Source organism: Musca autumnalis, unplaced genomic scaffold (assembly GCF_047663935.1).
Source record: "Musca autumnalis isolate F117 unplaced genomic scaffold, ASM4766393v1 scaffold_4, whole genome shotgun sequence".
NCBI lineage: Eukaryota > Metazoa > Arthropoda > Insecta > Diptera > Muscidae > Musca > Musca autumnalis.
The window spans coordinates 4,931,431-4,952,671 of record NW_027411977.1 but is presented as its reverse complement, the minus strand read 5'-3'; the positions used below and the strand labels follow the sequence as shown (position 1 = coordinate 4,952,671).

Genomic DNA, 21,241 nt, shown 5'->3' with positions numbered 1-21,241 from the left:
ATTTTTCCAAAGATTGCTTACCAACATGACGACTAAGTTTCTATCATTTAAAATAAGACTATTAGATTGTTAATTGATATCGAACTCATGTATTTATTTGAATTTTCTTCATAAATATTTTGTAAATTTTTAGTTGCGATATTGTTATTTATACATAGTAAGGAGGGGGCTTTTCATTATTATTTATTTTAATTTATTAAATATTGACAAAATAATTTTATATAATTCATTAATTTCAAACATAAATAAATATATGTATGTGTGTGTGTCCTTCCACTTTAGTGTTTAATTGTTGTGTGTATATGTGTTTATATAGTGAGACATTTTTTAATACATTCTGAGCATTTCAGGTTTCATCTTCGCAATATTCAATTTTGTTTCATGTCTTTTGAATAATTCTCTGTATTAGTGTGTTCATATATCGTGTTTTGTTGTTTCAATTTCTTTTTTAAATATAATCTATATGCATTGTGGAAAACTATGAAAAACATTTATTAATTTTCTTCTTTTATTTATTTTTTTTTTTGATTTTATATTGTTTTTAATTAATTAATTTCTTAAAAACTAAAAACATCGCTAATAATAATTTAGAATTTGTTTCAGTGTTGTCAGAGTAAATAATTGTTTGCCTTCATTGTTATTTTCTACATACACATAACTTTTTATTTATGTATGTATTGCATTCTGACTATTTGTTATTAAAATATTTCTCTTTTTATTTTTATAGACCCACTGGATTTTAACTCATATTCTTTGCTAGCCGAACATGATCTAAGAATATTGTTCGGGATCATTGTGTACTTCCTGGTAAATTGCTAAATCGGCTCAAAAATGCGAAAACTTTAAAAATTATATATGAAAACTAATGGATCAGGATGACTCCTTGGCTCTATGTTTTTGAAGTTTAATAATTTGTTAAGAAATTTTACTTTTCCGATAAAAAAATTTCAGCTTCAAACACATTCGTTACGAATAGCATACAAAGTTTAAGAAAGGGGAATCTATACAGCACGCATAATCAGTGTGGTTTTTGTGTTGGGCGAGGTAGCTTTGACTAAACTCCTTACAGTGTCCAAAGCAGGGATGCCAACTCTCCGAGGCAAAAATCGCTACAGAAAAGTTGTGTTAAAAACCACCACAAATCTCCAATGACTAAGACCAAAAAGCACTACGAAAATGTGTAAAAACGGTAGACATTATCAACTGTTACGCAGAAAGAGAGAAATTTAAAAAATCGCACATCCATTTCTTCAATAAAATATCTCAATTCCCATGCTTTTCTGTACTTTTGAACACTATCTTGCCTCTAAATGTATGAATATTTCACTCGCTGCACAATATACAATTTTTTGTTTGCTTTAAAAGGGATTACAGTAAACAATGTTGCGTAAAAATCGCTACAATCGCTTCCTTAAACAGCCAAAATCGCGATTTAAAATAAAAAATCGCTACAACTCCTAAAAAGTGGTTTTTGTACGTCAAAAATCACCACAAGTAGAGGGAAAACCACCAACTTGGCATCCCTGGTCCAAAGTTGCATCCAAGACCTATACAAGGTCGACCGGTTAGGCTACTATTGACAATAAACATAATAGATGTTTCATTATTGTGATTTGAGTTAAAAACTGAAGTTGTCAGTTTTTTTTATCCGGTAATAGTTTTCAATTTCCAAAGTTGGACACACTGTGCGTTGATATGATGATCTTTGTTTTATTGCCGTCATAGGCAGAACCTCCTCATTTTCAAAGGCGGCTGTTACGGCTCGCTTTGGTATATACAAAAACTCCTTAGTCGACGGTGATTGTTGAACTCTTAATTCTCGGGTTTGTATTCGAGCATACACGCTTTGTTCCACTGTACTAATTATTTTTATAGAAAGAAACCATTGTTTTTCGGCGTATTGTTGATTCAAAAAAGATCTTGTTTACAGAATTTTGTAATGGACTATGAGACTGAGGATGGAATTGTTGGTTATGTGTCCCAACAGCTAAGCATCTCTCCATCTTCTTAAGCATCTCGTCACTAGTTTTGAACTGTTTGGCTGACAGCCCCCATCATCTTTAGTTGCCTAATTCTTAACCGATTATTTTCTGATCTGACCTCATTTTAGGAAGATGTTACCCATTCAGGACCGTCGCACAGTGGTTCAGGAATCAATTTTCCTGGCCAAAACCCCCCATTTTTTGTTGTCACCGATTGTTAATTTATAAATGGAATTCGACCGTAAACACATTAAAACTAAAAAATTAGTTCAAAATATTGGAATGTGTGGGCGTGGCGTGCTCCTAAAGACGACAATTTTCCCCACTTTATAAAAATACGTAATTTTTACAAAAGAAGAAGAAGAAGGAGAAAGAAGTAGCTATTTCTCGAAAACTATAACATATTTTGTATCTATTGTTTTTTTGTTAGGTACATAGGTAGGATTGTTGCCTTTAAGGCTGCCTTGCCTGATTGCCTTGCTTTCCTGCTTCATTTCTGACATAATAAAAATAAAAGAATAAAAAAGGCCGAGCAAATTTTGAATTGGGTTGCCCTTTTCTTTTTTATTCTTTTATCAGAAGCAAGCAAGGTAAGCAGGCAAGGCAGCTTATGTACTCACCCCTTTAAGAATCGTTTAAACAAATTACCGCAGCGTTTACACGAAGTGAACTATTTTATTTTTTCTCAGGTAGTAAATTTTAGTAAAATTCTAACTTTAGTGGACTAGAACTTTTATGGAACAGAGTTTCGTTTTCGCGGAATGATGCCCGAGAGAGTGCCCATATATACTTTTGTACCTGTCCCGTTCGGTGAACATTTTTTTAAATTTATTTAAATTACATGGGTAAAAATCTGTGTTTTCTCTCCATTTTTCAATATGAATTATAGTTTTTTCACGCAAATGAACATTTTTTGACATAAATGAATTTTTATATCAATTATATGTATGTGTTTTATGGAAACCCAAGGAGAATTTTTTAGGCTTTTAACAAATTTTAAATTTTTTAAATTTTCTATTTTTTAAAGCATTTTTAAACAATTTTTTTTACAAAAAAGTATTATTTGTTTGTGTTTTATCATTGGTGTTTGACAGTTTTTAATAGATTGGAACATATGAAAAACTCAAAAACACTCATATTTTGATGCAAAATATGAAAAAAAAAACTCAAAATTATAATTTTGACATTTAATTCCTCTGTAGCTACTAAACCGAATTTGATTGCTAATAATGCATCGGAAAGCAGATTGTAATATCTGTGAAACAACAAAAGAATTATCTCTAAAAATATCTCTAACCGTTCAAAAGTTACATAGTTTTCACCAAGAAAAACCGATTCTGAACCACTGTGCGTCGTTTCGAATTGATTCTTCGGCATCTTTATCGTATCTTGATAGCAAAATTTTGCTATTTGCCCCACAAATCTTCGGAATACATTTTTACTTCTGTTTGTCTCTGATTTCTCACGCTACAGACTGCGGAGCTATCCGCATGGTTTACGACAGTGGTCTACGACAGTCCTGGTCGTTCCATGGATTTGTAGGTAGATGTTGTTTTTGTAGCAACTCAAATATGTTTCAGAATTCGAGCCCAATACAAATTAAGTCGTGAAGGCGGCGGAATATTCCATACCATTGCCCTTTCACATTTTTGTGAACAGTGAGCGTAAATTTCTCAGTGAGCGTAAGTTTGAATGCATTTTATGCTCACGGAGAGTAAATGACTACCAGCGGCGTATTCTTCTTCTATAAAGTATTCATGATTGCAAATACTTTTAATTAGATAATTACTAGCTGACCCGGTCCGCTTTGCTGGCCCGTTTTTGAGGTCCCGGTATAAACATTTACAACAACAACTTTTTTCTACAACGGATTTCTACTACCAACACACCAACTAATGATGTAGACCACAATTACCAATGTCATGTTTGGCAATAATAATATCTGAAATTTCACGTTTTGGTCAAAACAGCTGTGGGGGAGGTCACCCGAGACCACTGCTTCCCGTTATACTATGAGAATTTGCATTGAAAGCTGTTATTTCGATATTTTGAAGAACTTTGGCTGATTTCCCAATCGATTGTTTTGGAATTTTGGTCAAGTGCCATTTCAAATTATCGGAATATTAATGTGAAAATTGGGAAGTTAACCGCAATGTCTAGCTTATTGAAGCCAGTGTTTATAGCGCTTTTAAAGACACGCGTACTAACTTTAAGGATATTATCGGTAATTATACATTTTTGAAAAAAAAAATTGTGGACCGCGATTTTTCACTTCCACGATGACCATTCAGTGTCAGGGCAATAATTACCATAGCATTGCAAAAAATTTGTAAACAATAGGTTGAAAAATATCTTCGATATTACGTTTTGTTAAAAAAAAATTGTGTGGGAGGTACCCTGGTCACTCCACTGACCACTATAAAAAGTAGTTAAAAACCTATTCTCAGACCTACAAACTCCACATACAAAATTTCATCAAATTCGGTCCAGCCGTTTCGGAGGAGTTCAAAGCCGAACACCGTGACAGGAGAATTTTATATATATATATAGAAGATGTCTAACGAACCACAGAGAGTTTTGAATGAGGGTATTTCTGGCTAAAACGTTAAACCCGTTCCGTGTTATTCATTGGCTTTTCTTCCTATTATTTCTTACTCCACCCCCGGACTATAATCATTCTATAACCTCCATCACAAGTTCCTCAATTGAAATATATTTGTTTAATTACTTTCAGTTTCATATTTCGAAAGTTCTTTTAAAATATTTTTGGGAAATCTTTAAATTATTTGAATATTTATGTACATGGTCGAACACGATAGCATGAAAATCAAGTGGTTTTAAGTATTTCTAGATGCAAAATAATAACTTTGGCACCATTGCAAATGGATCACATAGCCTTTACATTCGTTCTTCGTAAGCTTATACAAAAAGAACTACAAAACATTCTTAGATTCATTTCAAACATTTCTACACTTCGTTTACTTAATACTTCTATTGTCTTAATTTTGTTCTGCTTATTTCATTCTCTACGATGTACTCTACCAATTACTTTATATTAAGTTTTCCACCTTGCATTGGGGGATTGACTAACTTAACTACATTCCTAGTTTAGATCATTTTGAACTTTGCGTACATTACACAGCCACTTTATGATGCGTGCGTTTCTCTCCACCACAGATGGTGGCTCAGTGGGCCTATAGGTTTGAGTGGTTTGTGGCTGGGTTTCGGTGCTATCGGGCAAACGCATCGAATCCACCGTGCTGACATCCGAAAAGAAGACGGTACTATGCTCCGAATCACTGCCATTGCTGTGCTTTCTCTTCGACATGGTGTAAATTTCATGGAATTTATCATCGTTCAGACCCAAACGATCAAAGAATTTCTCCAAATCCATCATAGTTTCATTGCTAGGAGGTGGTTGATGGGGATTTGGGTGTAACAATTCCTGAGAACGTCTTAGTGAATTATTGGCATACTGATCCCTGAACTCCTTGATCTGTTGTTGATGTGACGTAGCCTGTGGCGGCTGTGGCAGATGGGAATGCGACTGGGATTGGGTTTGCGGCTGTGGATTGTGAGTCTGCTGTTGATATTCATCTGCCGAGAAACATTTAGGGAAAAAGTAACGTGGTGGATCTGAGCGTCTATAAGAATCCATAGAAGACGGTGTAGGATGTGACAGATCATTTGAAGATCCCTGGTGCTGTTGCTGCTGCTGCTGAGGCTGTGGCAATGAAATACGACTGCGATTCTTGAAGCGAATACATTTTTGCCGTTTGAATTGTATGGGCGGCGGACTTATGTCCTCTATGGAAGGTTGTGAGCCGGGTGATTGTACTATGGGCTCATCGGAAGAAGCCTTGTGTTTCATGTAACCTCCTTGACCACCGAGTATCTGATGAGCCGAGGAACTATAGTAGCGAGTATCATCATTCTGATAGTTGTGCATACGTGGGGATGGTGGTATATAATCATCTTGAAAAGCTTCTGGTACCTCAGGTGTGGTAAAATTCAATAAATAATCTGATGAATCGTAATTGTCAAGCATGGCTTTACACGAGTAATCGCAATAGGAATTGTTACTGTGCTGTGTAGAGGAACCGCTGTCGCGACGATATTCTACCCTAGTTGTAGCGCTGCAACACTTCTTGGCCGGTCCATCCCTTTCTCTATCAATGTCTACACGATGCTGGCGGTAGCATGGTTCACTACGATGTGTATAATGTCCTGATGAGCCACCGGAGTCACGATTCAAAGATGATTCTCCGGCCGATTTGATTGAACGATTACCACGACTGCAGCAGCTGAGAATTTCACTGTGCGGCGAGTGTCGATTGATTTGGGTGTGTAAATCGGGCAGGGATTTATGGCTGTTAATGTTGTAGGAAGCGGCAGTGTATTTAGATTTATCATTGGCCATTTCATGGGAATGGGAGTAGGAGCGTTGATAGTTGTATCTGGAAGAAAATGGAAATTATTAGAATTAATTTTTAACGTTGACTATATTTTTTTGTCCGCGTTTTCTTAAAACAACTATTACTACACAAGTCATCCAGTAACACTACTTTTGAAAATAAACATAAGAGATTTTATATTAGTGTGTTTTGTGTTTCTTTGTATTTTAAATCACAATAACGCATTTTGACAGCAAACTAAATAGGTAGCTGGGCTTTCTATCCCACCTTATATAGGACTAGTTTTCAAAACTTTTAATACAATATAAAATTTATGTTATTTTTTGCCGGGTTAACTTTAAACAATAGAATCGACTATAAGATATTATTGAATTCTTTTAATTTCTATCCCTTTGAATACCCCAGCAAAATGTTTGATGCCAAAGATGTCATTCAAGCATGGGTGCGAGTGATCTGGCATGTCATCTTTTAGCATCTTCATCGATAAATTTTATATGAGCGTGGACCCCAAAAGATGCTATTCAGTTTTGGATCCAAAGCATGTCATTTACACCAATGCTTTGACATGTCATTTTCACCAACCCTTTGCAATGACGTTATCATTACGGCGAGAGTTTTACCAACGTTGGTTGTGATTTCGAGTCTCCGACAACATCAAGACTATTGTAAATAATTAATCTTATATATTTAGGAAAAAGTTTATAAATAAAAACACAAAATTCATCTCTATTGGATCGATGGAATGGGTTGAAATGCTGATGAAAAGATTGGATCTTTCACGACTTCCTTTGCAAGGGTTCAAATGCTGATGAAAAGATCGGATCTTTAACAACTTCCATTGCATTGGTTCAAATGCTAATGAAAAGATCGGATCTTTCACGACTTCGTTTGAACCAATGCAAAATATGTCATGAAATCACGTCATCGCATGATACCCCTTCCTTCAAATTTTTCTGGGACACAATAAAACGGCATATGCCAGCAAATAAAAAATAATGAGTCAAGTTTGTTTCAAATTGTCTTAAAGAATCAGCAATAGTCACACAACAATATTTATACCCTCAGCCTTTAGGCTAAAGAGGGTATTTACACTTTGATACGACCAAAAATGTGCCTCATCGAAATAATGGTTTTAGACCCCAAGTATGTTTGTACGATATCCGTTTCAGACAATTTTGAGTAGATCTAGCAATGTCCGTCCGTCTGTCTGTCTGTCCGTCTGTCTGTCTGGCTGGTGCGCACGATAACTCTCGAACGGATCAATCGATTCGGTTCAAATTTTGGGTATCGAAATATTTTGTCCAGATTCGATTTAAGTTCGAAGATGGGCCAATTAGGTCACTCCTTCAGGTACCTCCCCCACAAATGTTCAAACATTTTTGCAAAACTTGTGCGCACGATAACTCTTGTAGGGAATAATCGATTTGGTCCATACTTTGCACATCGTGTAATTTCTACCACACTTAGATGAGGTTCCAATATGGACTCAATCGGTCCACTACTTCCGGTACCTCCCACACAAAATTTCGGAAAAGTTCAGTTTAGGACCTGGTCTCGAATCGCTTTGTTTTTTTTTTGTTTACGCAAGTTGTATTCGCTGTCCTCTATACGACGCTGTAAGTTTCATTAGGGGTAAGTCCATACTTCCTGAGAAAATAGCCTGAAAGTTACAAAAAAAACCCTATAACACCGTGTGTAGAGGTTGGAGCGCAAGATAACTCTCGAACGGATCTGCCGATTCGGTCCAAAATTTGGCTTTCGTAATATTTTGCCCAAACTTAGTTCAAGTTCAAAGATGGATTATATCGGTCCACTCCTTCCGGTACCTCCCCCACAAAAGTTCGAAAATGTTCGGAAAATTTGTGAGTACGATAACTCTTGAAGGAAGTAACCGTTTTGTTCCATACTTTGCACATTATGAAATTTCTACCAGACTTAGATGAGGTTACAATATGGAGTCAATCGGTAAACTCCTTCGAGTATCTCCCACACAAAATTTCAGAAAAGTTCAGTTTAGGACCTTCTCGAATCGCCTTGGTTTTTGTTGTAACATCTTGTATTCACTGTCCCCTATACGAAGGTACAAGTTTGCTCAGGGGCAAGTCCATACTTCCTGAAAAAATAGCCCGAAGGGTGTAAAAACCCCCAATTGCACCCCCATTGTCTATGTCGGTCCATTCCTTTAACTACCTTTTCCGCAAAATTTTTGAACTTTAATCCTAATCAACATTTTTGTGGGTTCATACGACCAAAATTTTGAAACCCCCTAAATACATAAGTTTTTTTGTGAAAAAAGTGTTTCAATTTGCACAGGCTGAGGGTATATCTAGGTCGGCAAAGCCGACTGATACTTTTTTACTTGTTTTATTGGGTTTCAAAGCCTGGACTTCTCTAAAGACTATTGACAACTCAAAGAGTTCAATTTAATCCTTATCCAAGTTCAAATAATAGTCTAATGTGAAATGCCATTAACAAATAGCACGGTAATAATGTTATAATATCCTAACGTTGGGCGCCACCACTACAATGGTTAGCATTCCAAGTTGAACACAGAAAGTCTATGGTAATTACAAACATATTTGGATCACGGCGGCTGATGCTGTCACCTCAACAAATGTGTTTGTGTTCGCGTTTTTTTCACCATGGGAGCGGCAATTTAAACCGGAATATATGTTCCGAGCTCTTTTGAACCACGGACCATGGATATGTTCCGTTTGCCAATTCCTCATCCACCAACTGCAAGTATCGGTGAGTTGTAGTGAGTTGTCCGGCCTTAGTCGTCTCCAATTACTGCGATGGGAGTTATGTTACTGCTTGCTGTGAAAGCATGTCGCAGCGTTTATCCATCTTCGTCCCAGACCAGATTTTTGTCGTCGAAATATGATATACCACCGCAGTCTCCCCAACAACACCGCAGGTTGTTGTTCAGCGCCCCGGAAACCCATCGTTCCCGCAATTCAATTGCAACGCCCTCCAGAACAAGGTCAGCGAAATTGTGGATTCTATGAGTCGAAAAAACTTCATGGTCGCCGCGATCGAAGACACGAAGCTCACCGTCACCTTTAGCTTGCAACGTTGCGATCGTTACAACAAGGAAGGGTCGTACTAGAAGTGGAGAATAATGACTTGCCTTTCTAATACAACAGTCTGTCCTGAACAGACCTATATCGCCTTAACTTGTCTCTAGTGACCCATATATAGAATGTATGGGGGTAGCAGTAAAGTGTGGTGTGGTATTTTTACATACCACCGATGAATATCTGTGAACCGCGTTATATGCCTGATATTAGTTTGCTTTTAAAGTGGAATAACCGTCTGGTGCTAGGGGACTTCAATGCCCCCCATAAGCTTTGGCATTCCGTCCTAGGTAACGATCAGATAGGAGGATTTCCATAGCTCGCCAGATATCCCCATTGTGGCACCAGGTCTGATAAATGAGGTATCCTTGCCTCGGCTAATGCCAGTAATTTCTTCGCGTAGTTATCTATGAGTTAATAAGTATCCCCCGTGTAAGCAAAATTTCATAATTTCAGTCCATAGGTAACGTTAACGGGTCGAAAACGGCCGTGTTACTTACACCAAGGATTTTGCCTGGTTGATCGTTGCCAATGTGTTAAAAATTGTAAAACACTTATATGTGGCAATATTTTTACGAAATCATGAATGAAAATCACCAATGTTACCACATGTTTTCGAAATGTACACGCCTCAGTAAATGGCACGTAGAAATTACCAAACGCGTAGGTAAAGATAACTAATAGGTAGCTACCTAACCGGTTACCTAGGGCTAGAAATTACGGGCATAAGACCACCTTCCTATGATCGACTCCGTAAATAGATCACCCGACTTCATAAACTCTGAAATCAGGGACATCATAACTGCAGCAACCGCTCACTACATACCTGCTGGTCGAATGCACAGCTGGACTAGCAAATGAGCTACGTAGGCTAGTAGCCGAACATAAGCGGAAAAGTGGCTTGGCCATCTGAAGCAATGCCACAGTGGCACTGCATTAAGTAAATTGTGGGCAGCAGTTAAATCAGCGGATGACTGAACCTGTTCTGGTTCGTGCGACCGAACGGTCATGATAGCTCTTAACCTATAGAGGACCTTCGATACCGTTAACCATACCAAGCTGTTCGAGGATATAGCCTCCAGCCGTGTGAGAAACGTTGGATAATCAACCATATGTGCAGAATTTACAGTCGTTTGTGGAATTTACAAGAAGTCCAAAATTCGTAGAAAGAAACAGGCAATTCCCCAAGCCGGGGTGATATCTCCGGAACTGTTTAACCTCTACCTTTCTGAAATTCCACATCCTCCATACGACACAGTCCACTGCCACATTGTTCAACACTTGGACGGCTAAAATGAGTCTCCGACCCAGAATATTGGTCGATAATATCCTGATTCCGACCACTTACCACCACAAAATGTTGGGTGTAACATTCGATAGCATGTTTAATGCCCGTAATTTCTAGCCCTAGGTAACCGGGTAGGTAGCTACCTATTAGTTATCTTTACCTACGCGTTTGGTAATTTCTACGTGCAATTTACCGAGGCGTGTAAATTTTGAAAACTTGTGGTAACATTGGTGACTTTCATTCATGATTTCTTAAAAACATTGCCACATATATGTGTTTTACAATTTTTAACACATTGGCAACGATGAACCAGGCAAAATCCTTGGTGTAAGTAACACGGCCGTTTTCGACCCGGTAACGTTACCTATGGATTGAAATTAAGAAATTTTGCTTACACGGGGGTTATCTATGAACTCATAGATAACTACGCGTAGAAATTACGGGCATAGGTCGTCAGGGCAAGCCACCAGTGCAGGATGCAGAATTTTTTAGTCTTGATACAGAGGTATCAGAACCAGATAACTGAAATAATACGCGAACGAACATATTTGCGTTGCTACAACAACAACAGGGGTTAAACCTCTCACCATAACGCTAGCAATATGTCCTTGTATTTTATCCGCATAATATTGGTCTGCGAGAACTTTCTCTTAAAATGAGAACTATATAAGAATGTAAGAACATGCCAAGCTGCTAATCCGAGCATACCAAACTAGAATGGTTATGGCTTGAGCCTAATGCTTGGTTTACATTTACGAAATCCACTCGATTTCAACTGTCAATTCCATTGATTAAACGTCAAACGAAATCCAATGGATTTCAGATGAGTTTTCATTTGACGTATACGCAAAGGAATTGACAGTTGAAATCGAGTGGATTTCGTAAACCAAGCATAAGAAAATATTTATGAAACAATTAGCTCATATGTGAGTATATTTTTAGCACATCCATACTTATGTATGTAAATACCTACATTTATGTGCATATATAAAGCCATACGGTAATACATACTCTTTAAATAGGTGTCAATGTTTTAGTAGCAATTAGGAAGACATACAAAAAGAAATAAATCAATAAGCTCGATTGACAAACATCTTAAGACGTTCATATAAGCTTAAACACACGTGCAACATGTAAAAGTTGTTTTATCGATTGGACCATAATTGCGGCATTTACCCTGCGTTTACACATGACAGTTGAGTACATGTATTGATTCTCAAAAACCCAAAACTTGGCTGTGTGACGTAGCAAAATCGTCAATTTCTTTTTGTTTTTCGTTCACATATTTTGTTTTTGTTCGTGTTATTTTGTTTAAAAACACACTTCAATTATTATCTCACTTATTTTTACAAAAATGTCAAAAATTCTGTGAAAAATGATGGACAGCTGGGAGACGGCTACCCGACAAATGTATGTACGTATGTGTTAGTAAATCAGAGCTGTATTTGAACACAAATTGTCTGGTGTAAACGTCTAGTTAGAGAATTTTTGCAACGGGTTAACGTTAACCGATCGTCATAAAATTTCATATGTAAGGTTTTTGGACAAAATGGAAAATAATTAGGGGGGTAGGAGTTTAAAAAAATTAAAACTTTTTTGGGTTGGCCTAATGCCCGTAATTTCTAGCCCTAGGTAACCGGCATGGTAGAACAAAGAAGGTAGAGTAAATACTACAACAAATACAACTCAACAACAACCACCTAGTTCCTAGTTTTTGTTTGTAATGTTAGTGTCAACTGTACATGTAAACAAAACAAGGAAATGTCTAAATTATTGGAATTTTTAAAACTAATATTTTTCCCATTTGATTGAATATTTTGAAAAACATTAATGAAAATTCGTTACATTTTCAATTTGAAAGAATCCACATCATTCCACTAAATGGATAATTTGTCACAGAAAGTAGAATTCTTGCAAAAAATGTTTGGGGTCGCTAAAAATTCATTGAAAAACGAGAAGCTGTTTCAAACTTTTGTTTTTGAAATCAAAAAGCACATGTTTATTAGGGCTTTATTTTAATTTTTTTGATTGATATGAAGAAATCTTTACGGGAAATAGTTTTTTCCTCAAAGAATATATATCCCTATTATACATCGATCATAGAAATAATAGCTCTGTTCCAGAACCTGCAAGAAGCTACTATTTTTTACTACGATAACTATTTTTCCTTTATGTTATCGGAAAAAATAGTAAAAATTAGTAGATTCTTGGAACAGACCAAAATATATAAAATATCGTATGGAACTTGACACTAACCTTACAGCCCAGTTTAGTCAGCTGGGTATTGCTTTTACCTTATATTGTTCTACCATGGGTAACCGGGTAGGTATTATTTATTTATTTTATTATTTTATTTATCTTTACCTACGCGTTTGGTAATTTCTACGTGCCATTTACCGAGGCAAATTTTGAAAACATATGGTAACATTGCTGATTTTCATTCATGATTTCGTTACCTATGGATTGAAATTATGAAACTTTGCTTACACGGGGGATATCTATGAACTCATAGATAACTTCGCGTAGAAATTACGGTCATAATTTATGTATATGCAATGGAGTTGACAATTAAATACCCGGGATTTACTTAAATCATTTTTGAAATTTTTACAATTTAAATACTTCTACATGTGTTTGCGTAGAGCAGGCATTTTATATGGTCTGTTTCAGAACATGCATGAATCTACAAATTTTTACTACGATAACAGTTTTTCATTTATTATATCGAATCAAGGAACAGACGAATGAATAACTATATCTAAATGCTCTGTTCCAGAACCTGCAAGAAGCTACTATTTGTTACTACGATAACATGTTATCCTTTATGTTATCGAACAAATAGTAAAAATTAGTAGATTCTTGCAATACTGGAACAGACCAAAATATATAAAATGTCGTATGGAACTTGAACTTCAGTCAGTTGGGTATTGCTTTTACCTTATATTGTTCTACCATGGGTAACCTGCCTATTATAGCCCGGTACGTCGTTCGTTCTCTATTCGTTGTTCGACCCATAACTACGAATAAATTACTTATTTTCCCACACAAATTTCTAAGAATGAACGACGATTTTTCTACGTTGTTCGATTAGAAATACTCTCTGAACGACGAATAAGTATGTCCCATCCCTAACAAATGAGAGAATTTATCGAACAAATTAATTATGACATGTCTAAATTCAAAATTGAAAAATTTGTTGGAAACACAAAAATTTGTAGAAAAAAGGAAAAAGATGAATGAAAATTAATGAACTAAACATTTTATATAGATGCAGAAGGAAGATGGTTATGTTTCCTTCTTAATTCCTCACACATTTCTTGTCCATTAGTTCAAAATCGCGTAAAAAATCAGAAACAAAAAGGAAACAAATAACTGAAAGTCTGTATACACAAATATTGTTTTGACATGTCTCTCTCTCTCTTTAATTTTGATAATAGAAACATATAAAAATATATTGAAAATTCAAAATTATTCAGAATTTATGGATAAAATAAATGAAATGTGTGTAGTTAAATATAGAAGATACATTTGAAGGAAAGTCTATTGCTTTTCCTATTCATTTAATGTATATTTTATGTGTTTTCGGTTCAAATTTTCGTGAAAGCAAGGAAACAAAAATGAAGAAAATTTTGTTTATGTTTCTGTTAATTACGAATGGTGTCGTGGAAACGGGTTAATTCGTGTACGTCGTTCGACAGGCGAACAACGTAATTGAAACGCTCGTGTGAACATGACATTAGTTATCTTTACCTACCGAGGCGTGTAAATTTTGAAAACATATGGTAACATTGGTGATTGTCATTCATGATTTCGTAAAAACATTGCCACATTTCGACCCGGTAGCGTTACCTATGGATTGAAATTATGAAATTTTGCTTACACGGGGGATATCTATGAACTCATAGATAACTTTGCGTAGAAATTATGGGCATAATTTATGTATATGCAATGGAATTGACAATTAAATCCCCGGGATTTACTTACATCATTTTTGAAATTTAAATACTTCTACATGTGTTTGCGTAGAACAGGCATTTTATATGAATGAATGCATGAATCTAAAAATTTTTACTACGACAACAGTTTTTCATTTATTATATCGAATCAAGGAACAGACGAATGAATAACTATACCTAAATGCTCTGTTCCAGAACCCACAAGAAGCTACTATTTGTTACTAACCCTGCGTTTACAAATGGCAGGACAGTTGACTTCATGTATTGATTGTCAAAATCCCACAACTTGCCTGTGTGACGTAGGCGTCCCGACAACTGCAAAAACAGTTGTAAAATTTTGAATGAAAATCATCGACATCTTTTTGTTTTCCGTTCACATATTTTTTTTGTTCATGTTCTTTTGTTTTCAACACATTTCAATTATTATCTCACTTATTTTTACAAAAATGCCAAAAATTTGTCTTCCTTACTGTCTGTGAAAAAATGATGGACAGCTGGGAGGCAAACGACGAATGTATGTATGTGTTAGTAAATCAGAGTTGTATTTGAAGACAAACTGTCTGGTGTAAACGCCTAGTAAGATAACAAGTTATCCTTCATGTTATCCAAAAATAATAAAAATTAGAAGATTCTTGCAGTACTGGAACAGACCAAAATATGTCACAAAAAAGGATATCCCAGTAAAAATTGTCTACAGAGGCATTTATAGCGCGGGACTGGATTATTTAAATTTTAGGTATTTTTAAGATTTTGTAATTGCCGTCTTTAATTGTTTTCTACTTGTCGCACTTACCTCGGTCTTGATTCGTTGTGTGTCTCTGATGAATCCTCAGCATACTCAGCTGGTGGACTGATGGGTCTATAATTCTCAGTTAATACCAACGGTTCTTCGCCACTGTCATACATATTGCCATAGGATTGTTGCGAAAAATATACTGGTGGAGGAATGCGAAAAGCTACATCTTCCTCAAATGAAACCGATTTTGTCTGAAAGAAAATCATACCGCTCGTAATCAAAATAAATAAAGAAATATGTATGTATGTATATATGAAATCGAATACGGTTACAATGGGCACACCATTTTTTAGCAGTTGTTACTTAATTACCTCATTCAATACAATTGGTTCACCAAATTGTTCCTTACGATAACGAGATAGCTTATCTCTTTCATGTCCAGAGTCGGTTGACATTGATAGGCGAAATTTGCCCTGATACAGGCCAGAGTTGCCCGATGATACGTGACAGCCAGAGTTATGATTATGATGGTGGTGGTGATGCAACTGTGAAGATCTACGATGAGCTGGAGTTGATCCATAACGCCGTTCTGCTTCGACTGCCGAGTAGGTGGTCTCTCCATATGAAGGATTATATTTCCCCTCGTCTAGGATGACACTGGAGCTGTTTCGATTTCTTTTACCGCTGCAAACCAAAGTACTGGCGCCAAAATTAGTGCGTTCCAATATGGGGTTATCGCTCTTTACGAAGTATGGTTTCGATTCGGCCAATAGTTCTACAGCTGACTTTCGTTTAGATTGTTGCCGATCTCCAGAACGATATAAAGCCGAAGATGTCGGTTGGCTATGACCCCAAAAATTTCGACACATATCGGAGGAATTATTGGCGCGTTGAACACCGGCGCTTGCTGAATTATAGGATTTTTGCAAGGTGGAATGCTGTGAAGAATAGCCGGAACTAACAGGCATACCGTATGCCAGGGATGATGTAAATTGATGCTGATTGGGCGTGGCCATGGTCTGCTGTGCACTGGAAGATCGATGATATTTTGGCAATGAGGGATACATAGCCGAGTCGTTGTGAAGATGGGGAGTTTTACTAAAACTTTGGCGACTTCCTACTCCTATACCACCACCAGTTCTTAGGGAAAGGCAGCTACCAGCTAAGGCTCCCACCCCTCCTCCTCCAACACCACCCTCACCCAGCTGGGTGTAATTGGTATCCAATTGTCTTGCAGTGGTTGCTAATGAGGCGCAACTGTTTAGCACTGCAGCCATTGAATCTGTTGAATGGTAAGCATGAGAAAAAATGGGTTTTTGATTAGAATCAGAGGTGACCAACACATGCAGACGTTGTACGTACACCCACACAAAAACACAGTCAGGTGTAACTATTACAAGTTTGCACTTAACAATGGTGCTCGACACAAATTCGGGTCAATGTAAACAAGTCTAAAAATCATAAAAAAAAAAACCGACCAACACTATCAATGTCTGTCTGTCCGTCTGCTTGAATATGTTAAATTGTTATTTTTTCTGTTCTGTATAATTTTCAAGGCGTTCAAAGCTTTCGCTGTTCGGACTTTATTGCTGTGGTTGTTGTTGGTTGTAGATGCATTGATTGGGATAGAATTATGCTGTAGAAAATTTAAGACCTGCGCACACCGAAGAAAAATTTCTATACTAACACAAATTTTCTTCATAAACCAGCTTTATCAAAAAATCGCAAATGTAAAGGAATTTTAATAATTTTTTGTACATTTTCACACTTAATGACCATTTATTTGTAAATAACTTCTTTCTAGTTCACAAAATTAACCCGCATAATTCAATCGCCCAATATTATTTTGAATTTTTCTCAGGAGACCATTTCTATTTTTTTCACTGGAACTGTCGTTCTGTCTGATTTAATAATTTTTCACTACCTTTTCCTTAAGTTTTTTAATATTATTGTACTTTCTTATATTTGCAAACAATTCCTTTGTTTAGTAGTATTATATTTTGTATTTTTCAAGTTAATTCATTGAAAAAATTGTGCGTTTCAAAATATCTTTATTCGTACGTTTAGTGCTATTCTTAACTTATTTACTTCTTATGCCAGGTTATGGATGCTTTTCATCTTTGAGACCAACCTAACATGAGTCCAATTTCGAAATTCGAACATCCCTTGTCAAAAATACCACTGTTAACTGTAGTTGAAAAAGCTCTGCGAGAGTGAGGGTGGAAATGTTGTTTTGCAAAAAAAAAAAACCGTTGAATTTGAAAAGTAATCGCATTTCTGGCATAAGCTCAACAGCTAAAGTTTCGAAAAATTTAATTAAAATATATGCTACATTCTTTTTGGAGGTCCTTATGGGGCATTATCTTTGCTTCCGGTGTCTGAACGATAACCCAAAAATTTGTACAAATTCGTTACTGAATGCTGTTTGATAACAAAATTGTTCAGTAAAAGTGAGAGTGTTGAGAGATATTTTAACAGTTGTGTGACTGAGAAGTTAAAAAAATTTGTTTTTGCAAGTTTGTCCCGGTCCACACTTGAGTGATTTCAATGATAGGAATGTTTGCATGCTGGTGTCAAAAGTTTATTTTTCGTTGAGTTGTCTATATAATACTAATCTTTACCTGCCTGTAGAGTAGGGTGGGGCGATTTGAACACCACCACGGGCGTCTGGTTTTTCTGATTATTGGGATTGTACTGAGCAAAAAAGTCCACTAGACCATATGTCTACGGTGAAAATCGAGCCCCCGGATTTTGACTTGAAGTTTATTTTCAAGGTTTTTTGGATATTTTGGCATGTATGTAACAGCCAAACCACTGAGATTTTCGATCCAACACAAAGACAAAAATTGTAGCCAAGACAATAATTAAGAACTCTCTAGTACATCGCACAAGCATTGGAACGCTCCTTCATGCAGTTATGGCCCCGAAAAAGTGCACATTTTTCGGAAAATATCGATAAATTAGACTGTGCTGCAAAATTTGACTCAAAGTCAGTGGGTGGAAATTTCCTTTTGGAGATGAAAGCCTTTGGTGAGTGTACTAAGAACGCAAAATAAATTTTTCAGGATAGGTCAAGTTTCTGAGATATGGTTTGGCCAAAATATCCTTGAAAAAATTCAAGTCAAAATCCGGGGGCTCGATTTTCGCCGTAGACATATGGTCTAGTGGACTTTTTTGCTCAGTACAATCCCAAGAATCAGAACCAGGCGCCAACTATCACTTTTTTCCTTCCATACAAATCGCCGCGGCCTACTGTAGAGGTTAGATTGTGCTTAGCTAGAGCCATAATTCTCCCCACTATTTTTACGCAATTGAAGTTTATTCGGGTACTTCACAAAGGGTGTTACACTTTATTTAAATGACAGTCAATCAGTCTGTTAGATATGTTTATTAGAGTGGGGCGATTTGAACACCATCACGGGCGCCTGGAGTTTCTGATTCTTGGGATTGTACTGAGCAAAAAAGTCAACTAGACCATATGTCTACGGTGAAAATCGAGCCCCCGGATAATGTCAAAATGAAGCTACAATAACGTTTTAGATAGATATAAAGCTACATTCTCACAAATTAAGGGTCCAAAATTAAACCATTAATCACGCAAAATCTCGGAAACTTGACCTATGGTGAAAATTTCCTTTTGGGTTCTTAGTACACTCACCAAGGGCTTTCATCTCCAAAAGGGATTTTCCACCCACTGAATTTGAGTCCCATTTTGTAGCACAGTGTCATTTATCGATATTTTCCGAAAAATTTGAACCTTCTCGAGGCCATAACTGCCTGAAGGAGCGTTCCAATGCTTTTGTGATGTACTAGAGAGTTCTTTATTATTGTCTTGGCTACAATTGTTGCCTTTATGTTGGATCGAAAATCTCAGTGGTTTGGTTGTTCTTTGCCAAAATATCCAAAAATCCTTGAATAAAAACTTCAAGTCAAAATCCGGGGGCTCGATTTTCACCGTAAACATATGGTCTAGTTGACTGTTTGCTCAGTACAATCCCAAGAATCAGAAACTCCAGGCGCCCGATAACACTTTTTCCTTCCATACAAATCGCCCCGGCCTAATGTTTATAGATTACATTGTCGTGCTCACACAACACCCTATGTTGTGAAATTCCTTGGTTGCGTTTTTGCAAGTTTCAATAAAGTGCGATTGATGTTGTTCTTCTTTAGATCTATTACCCAGCAAAATTTGACGGAAGGGGTTCTTTGCGATGACGTGATTTCATGTCATCTTTTGCATTGGTTCAAAGGAAGTCGTGAAAGATCCGATCTTTTCATTAGGATCTGAACCAATGCAAAGGAAGTCGTGAAAGATCCGATCTTTTCATCAGCATTTGTACCCATTCCATCGATCCAATAGAGATGATGTTTGTGCTTTTATTTACACACCTGTTTATTTTCATTTTGGTATGTTCCAGTACTGCAAAAATCTACTAATTTTTACTATTTTTTCCGATAACATAAAGGAAAAATTGTTATCGTAGTAAAAATAAGTAGATTCTTGCAGTTTCCGGAACAGACCAAAGTTGTTAGAACTGTCGTCGTGATGTTGTCTTACATTTCCTGCATATCAAACAACTAAAACTTCTAAACAATTGGCATTATATGAAGTCCCAACCATCGAGCTAAAAATAGAATCGGACTGCACACATTGCTATTTTAAAAGTTCCCTTGTCTGTTCTAAATCTGTCATAGAATGAAATCAATCAAATCTCGCTTCTTGGAATTTGAAAAAAAAAAGTCCGAAACGAAAAGGAACAAGAATCTGAAAATAAAGAAGAAACTACTTTTGGAAAGAAACAATTAAAAATAAATTAATTAAGCAAAAATGGTATTTTCCATAAAAAGTCTCTCCTCCCCGTTCATTACATTTTGTTCTTAGAGATCCCTAAAGCAAGCCGGGTTGTAGATCCCTACATATTTCCGCCACTAAACAAAAGAGTATAAATTACCAAAATGTTGTTATAAAATAACAAAATTATAAAATAAAAGTAATTTACGAAATAAAAATACTTAAAGGAGTGCATTTGGAGTCCATGTTGAAATCTGAACTGGTGATAGGAAGATAATTGAAAAAACCTTTTGTAAGATGAAAGAATATCAGTTGCGGAGAACGGAGGAAGTAATCTTTTGCGTTGCAGCGGTGGTGATTACATTGCAATTTTGGATGTAAACTTTTGAAAAACTAAACTGATAAATTAATTGTAGCTATTTCATGAATTCGTTTGAATTAATAAAGAGTTTTGTTTTTCATGAAAACCATATTTCAATACAGCATTTCCATTTTCCAAACAAGACATGAAAATTTCATGCCAAGGGGTTGGTGAAAATGACATGCCAAAGCATTGGTTAAAATGACATGTCAAAGCATGGGTGAATATGACGTGTCAAAGAATTGGTGAAAATGACATGTCAAATCATTGGTGGAAATGACATGCCAAAGCATTGGTGGAAATGACATGTCAACGCATTGGTTAAAATGACATGCTTAGGATCCAGAAAAGAACGTCATCTTTTGGGGTCCACGCTCATATAAAATTCATCGATGAAGATGCTAAAAAGATGACATGCCAGATCACTTGCACTAATGATTGAATGTCATCTTTGGCATCGAACATTTTGCTGGGTTAATATCTATCCGTAGATGCCTAAATATTTACTAAATGTATTTCTATTTTCGCGGAAAATCAAGAAATACTGAAAAAATCTTGGAGTAAATTTAATTTATTCTAATTTAGAGTCCAAATAAAACTCGAAAAATTAAAAATACGTACAGATTCTAGACAA

The 21,241-nt window shown here is 36.2% G+C and overlaps 1 protein-coding gene across 1 annotated transcript; it reads right to left on the bottom strand.

Annotated features, from left to right (window-relative positions):
• Window positions 1-440: 440 nt before the first annotated feature.
• Window positions 441-17,552, bottom strand: LOC141402288 (uncharacterized). The gene is made up of 4 exons (XM_073983212.1): window positions 17,379-17,552; window positions 15,826-16,736; window positions 15,512-15,705; window positions 441-6,439 (listed from the first exon to the last, which is right to left on the bottom strand). Exons 2-4 carry the CDS (start codon window positions 16,729-16,731, stop codon window positions 5,086-5,088), a joined length of 2,454 nt encoding a protein of 817 aa, XP_073839313.1. The 5' UTR covers window positions 16,732-16,736; window positions 17,379-17,552; the 3' UTR covers window positions 441-5,085.
• Between the last annotated feature and the right edge of the window lie 3,689 nt (window positions 17,553-21,241).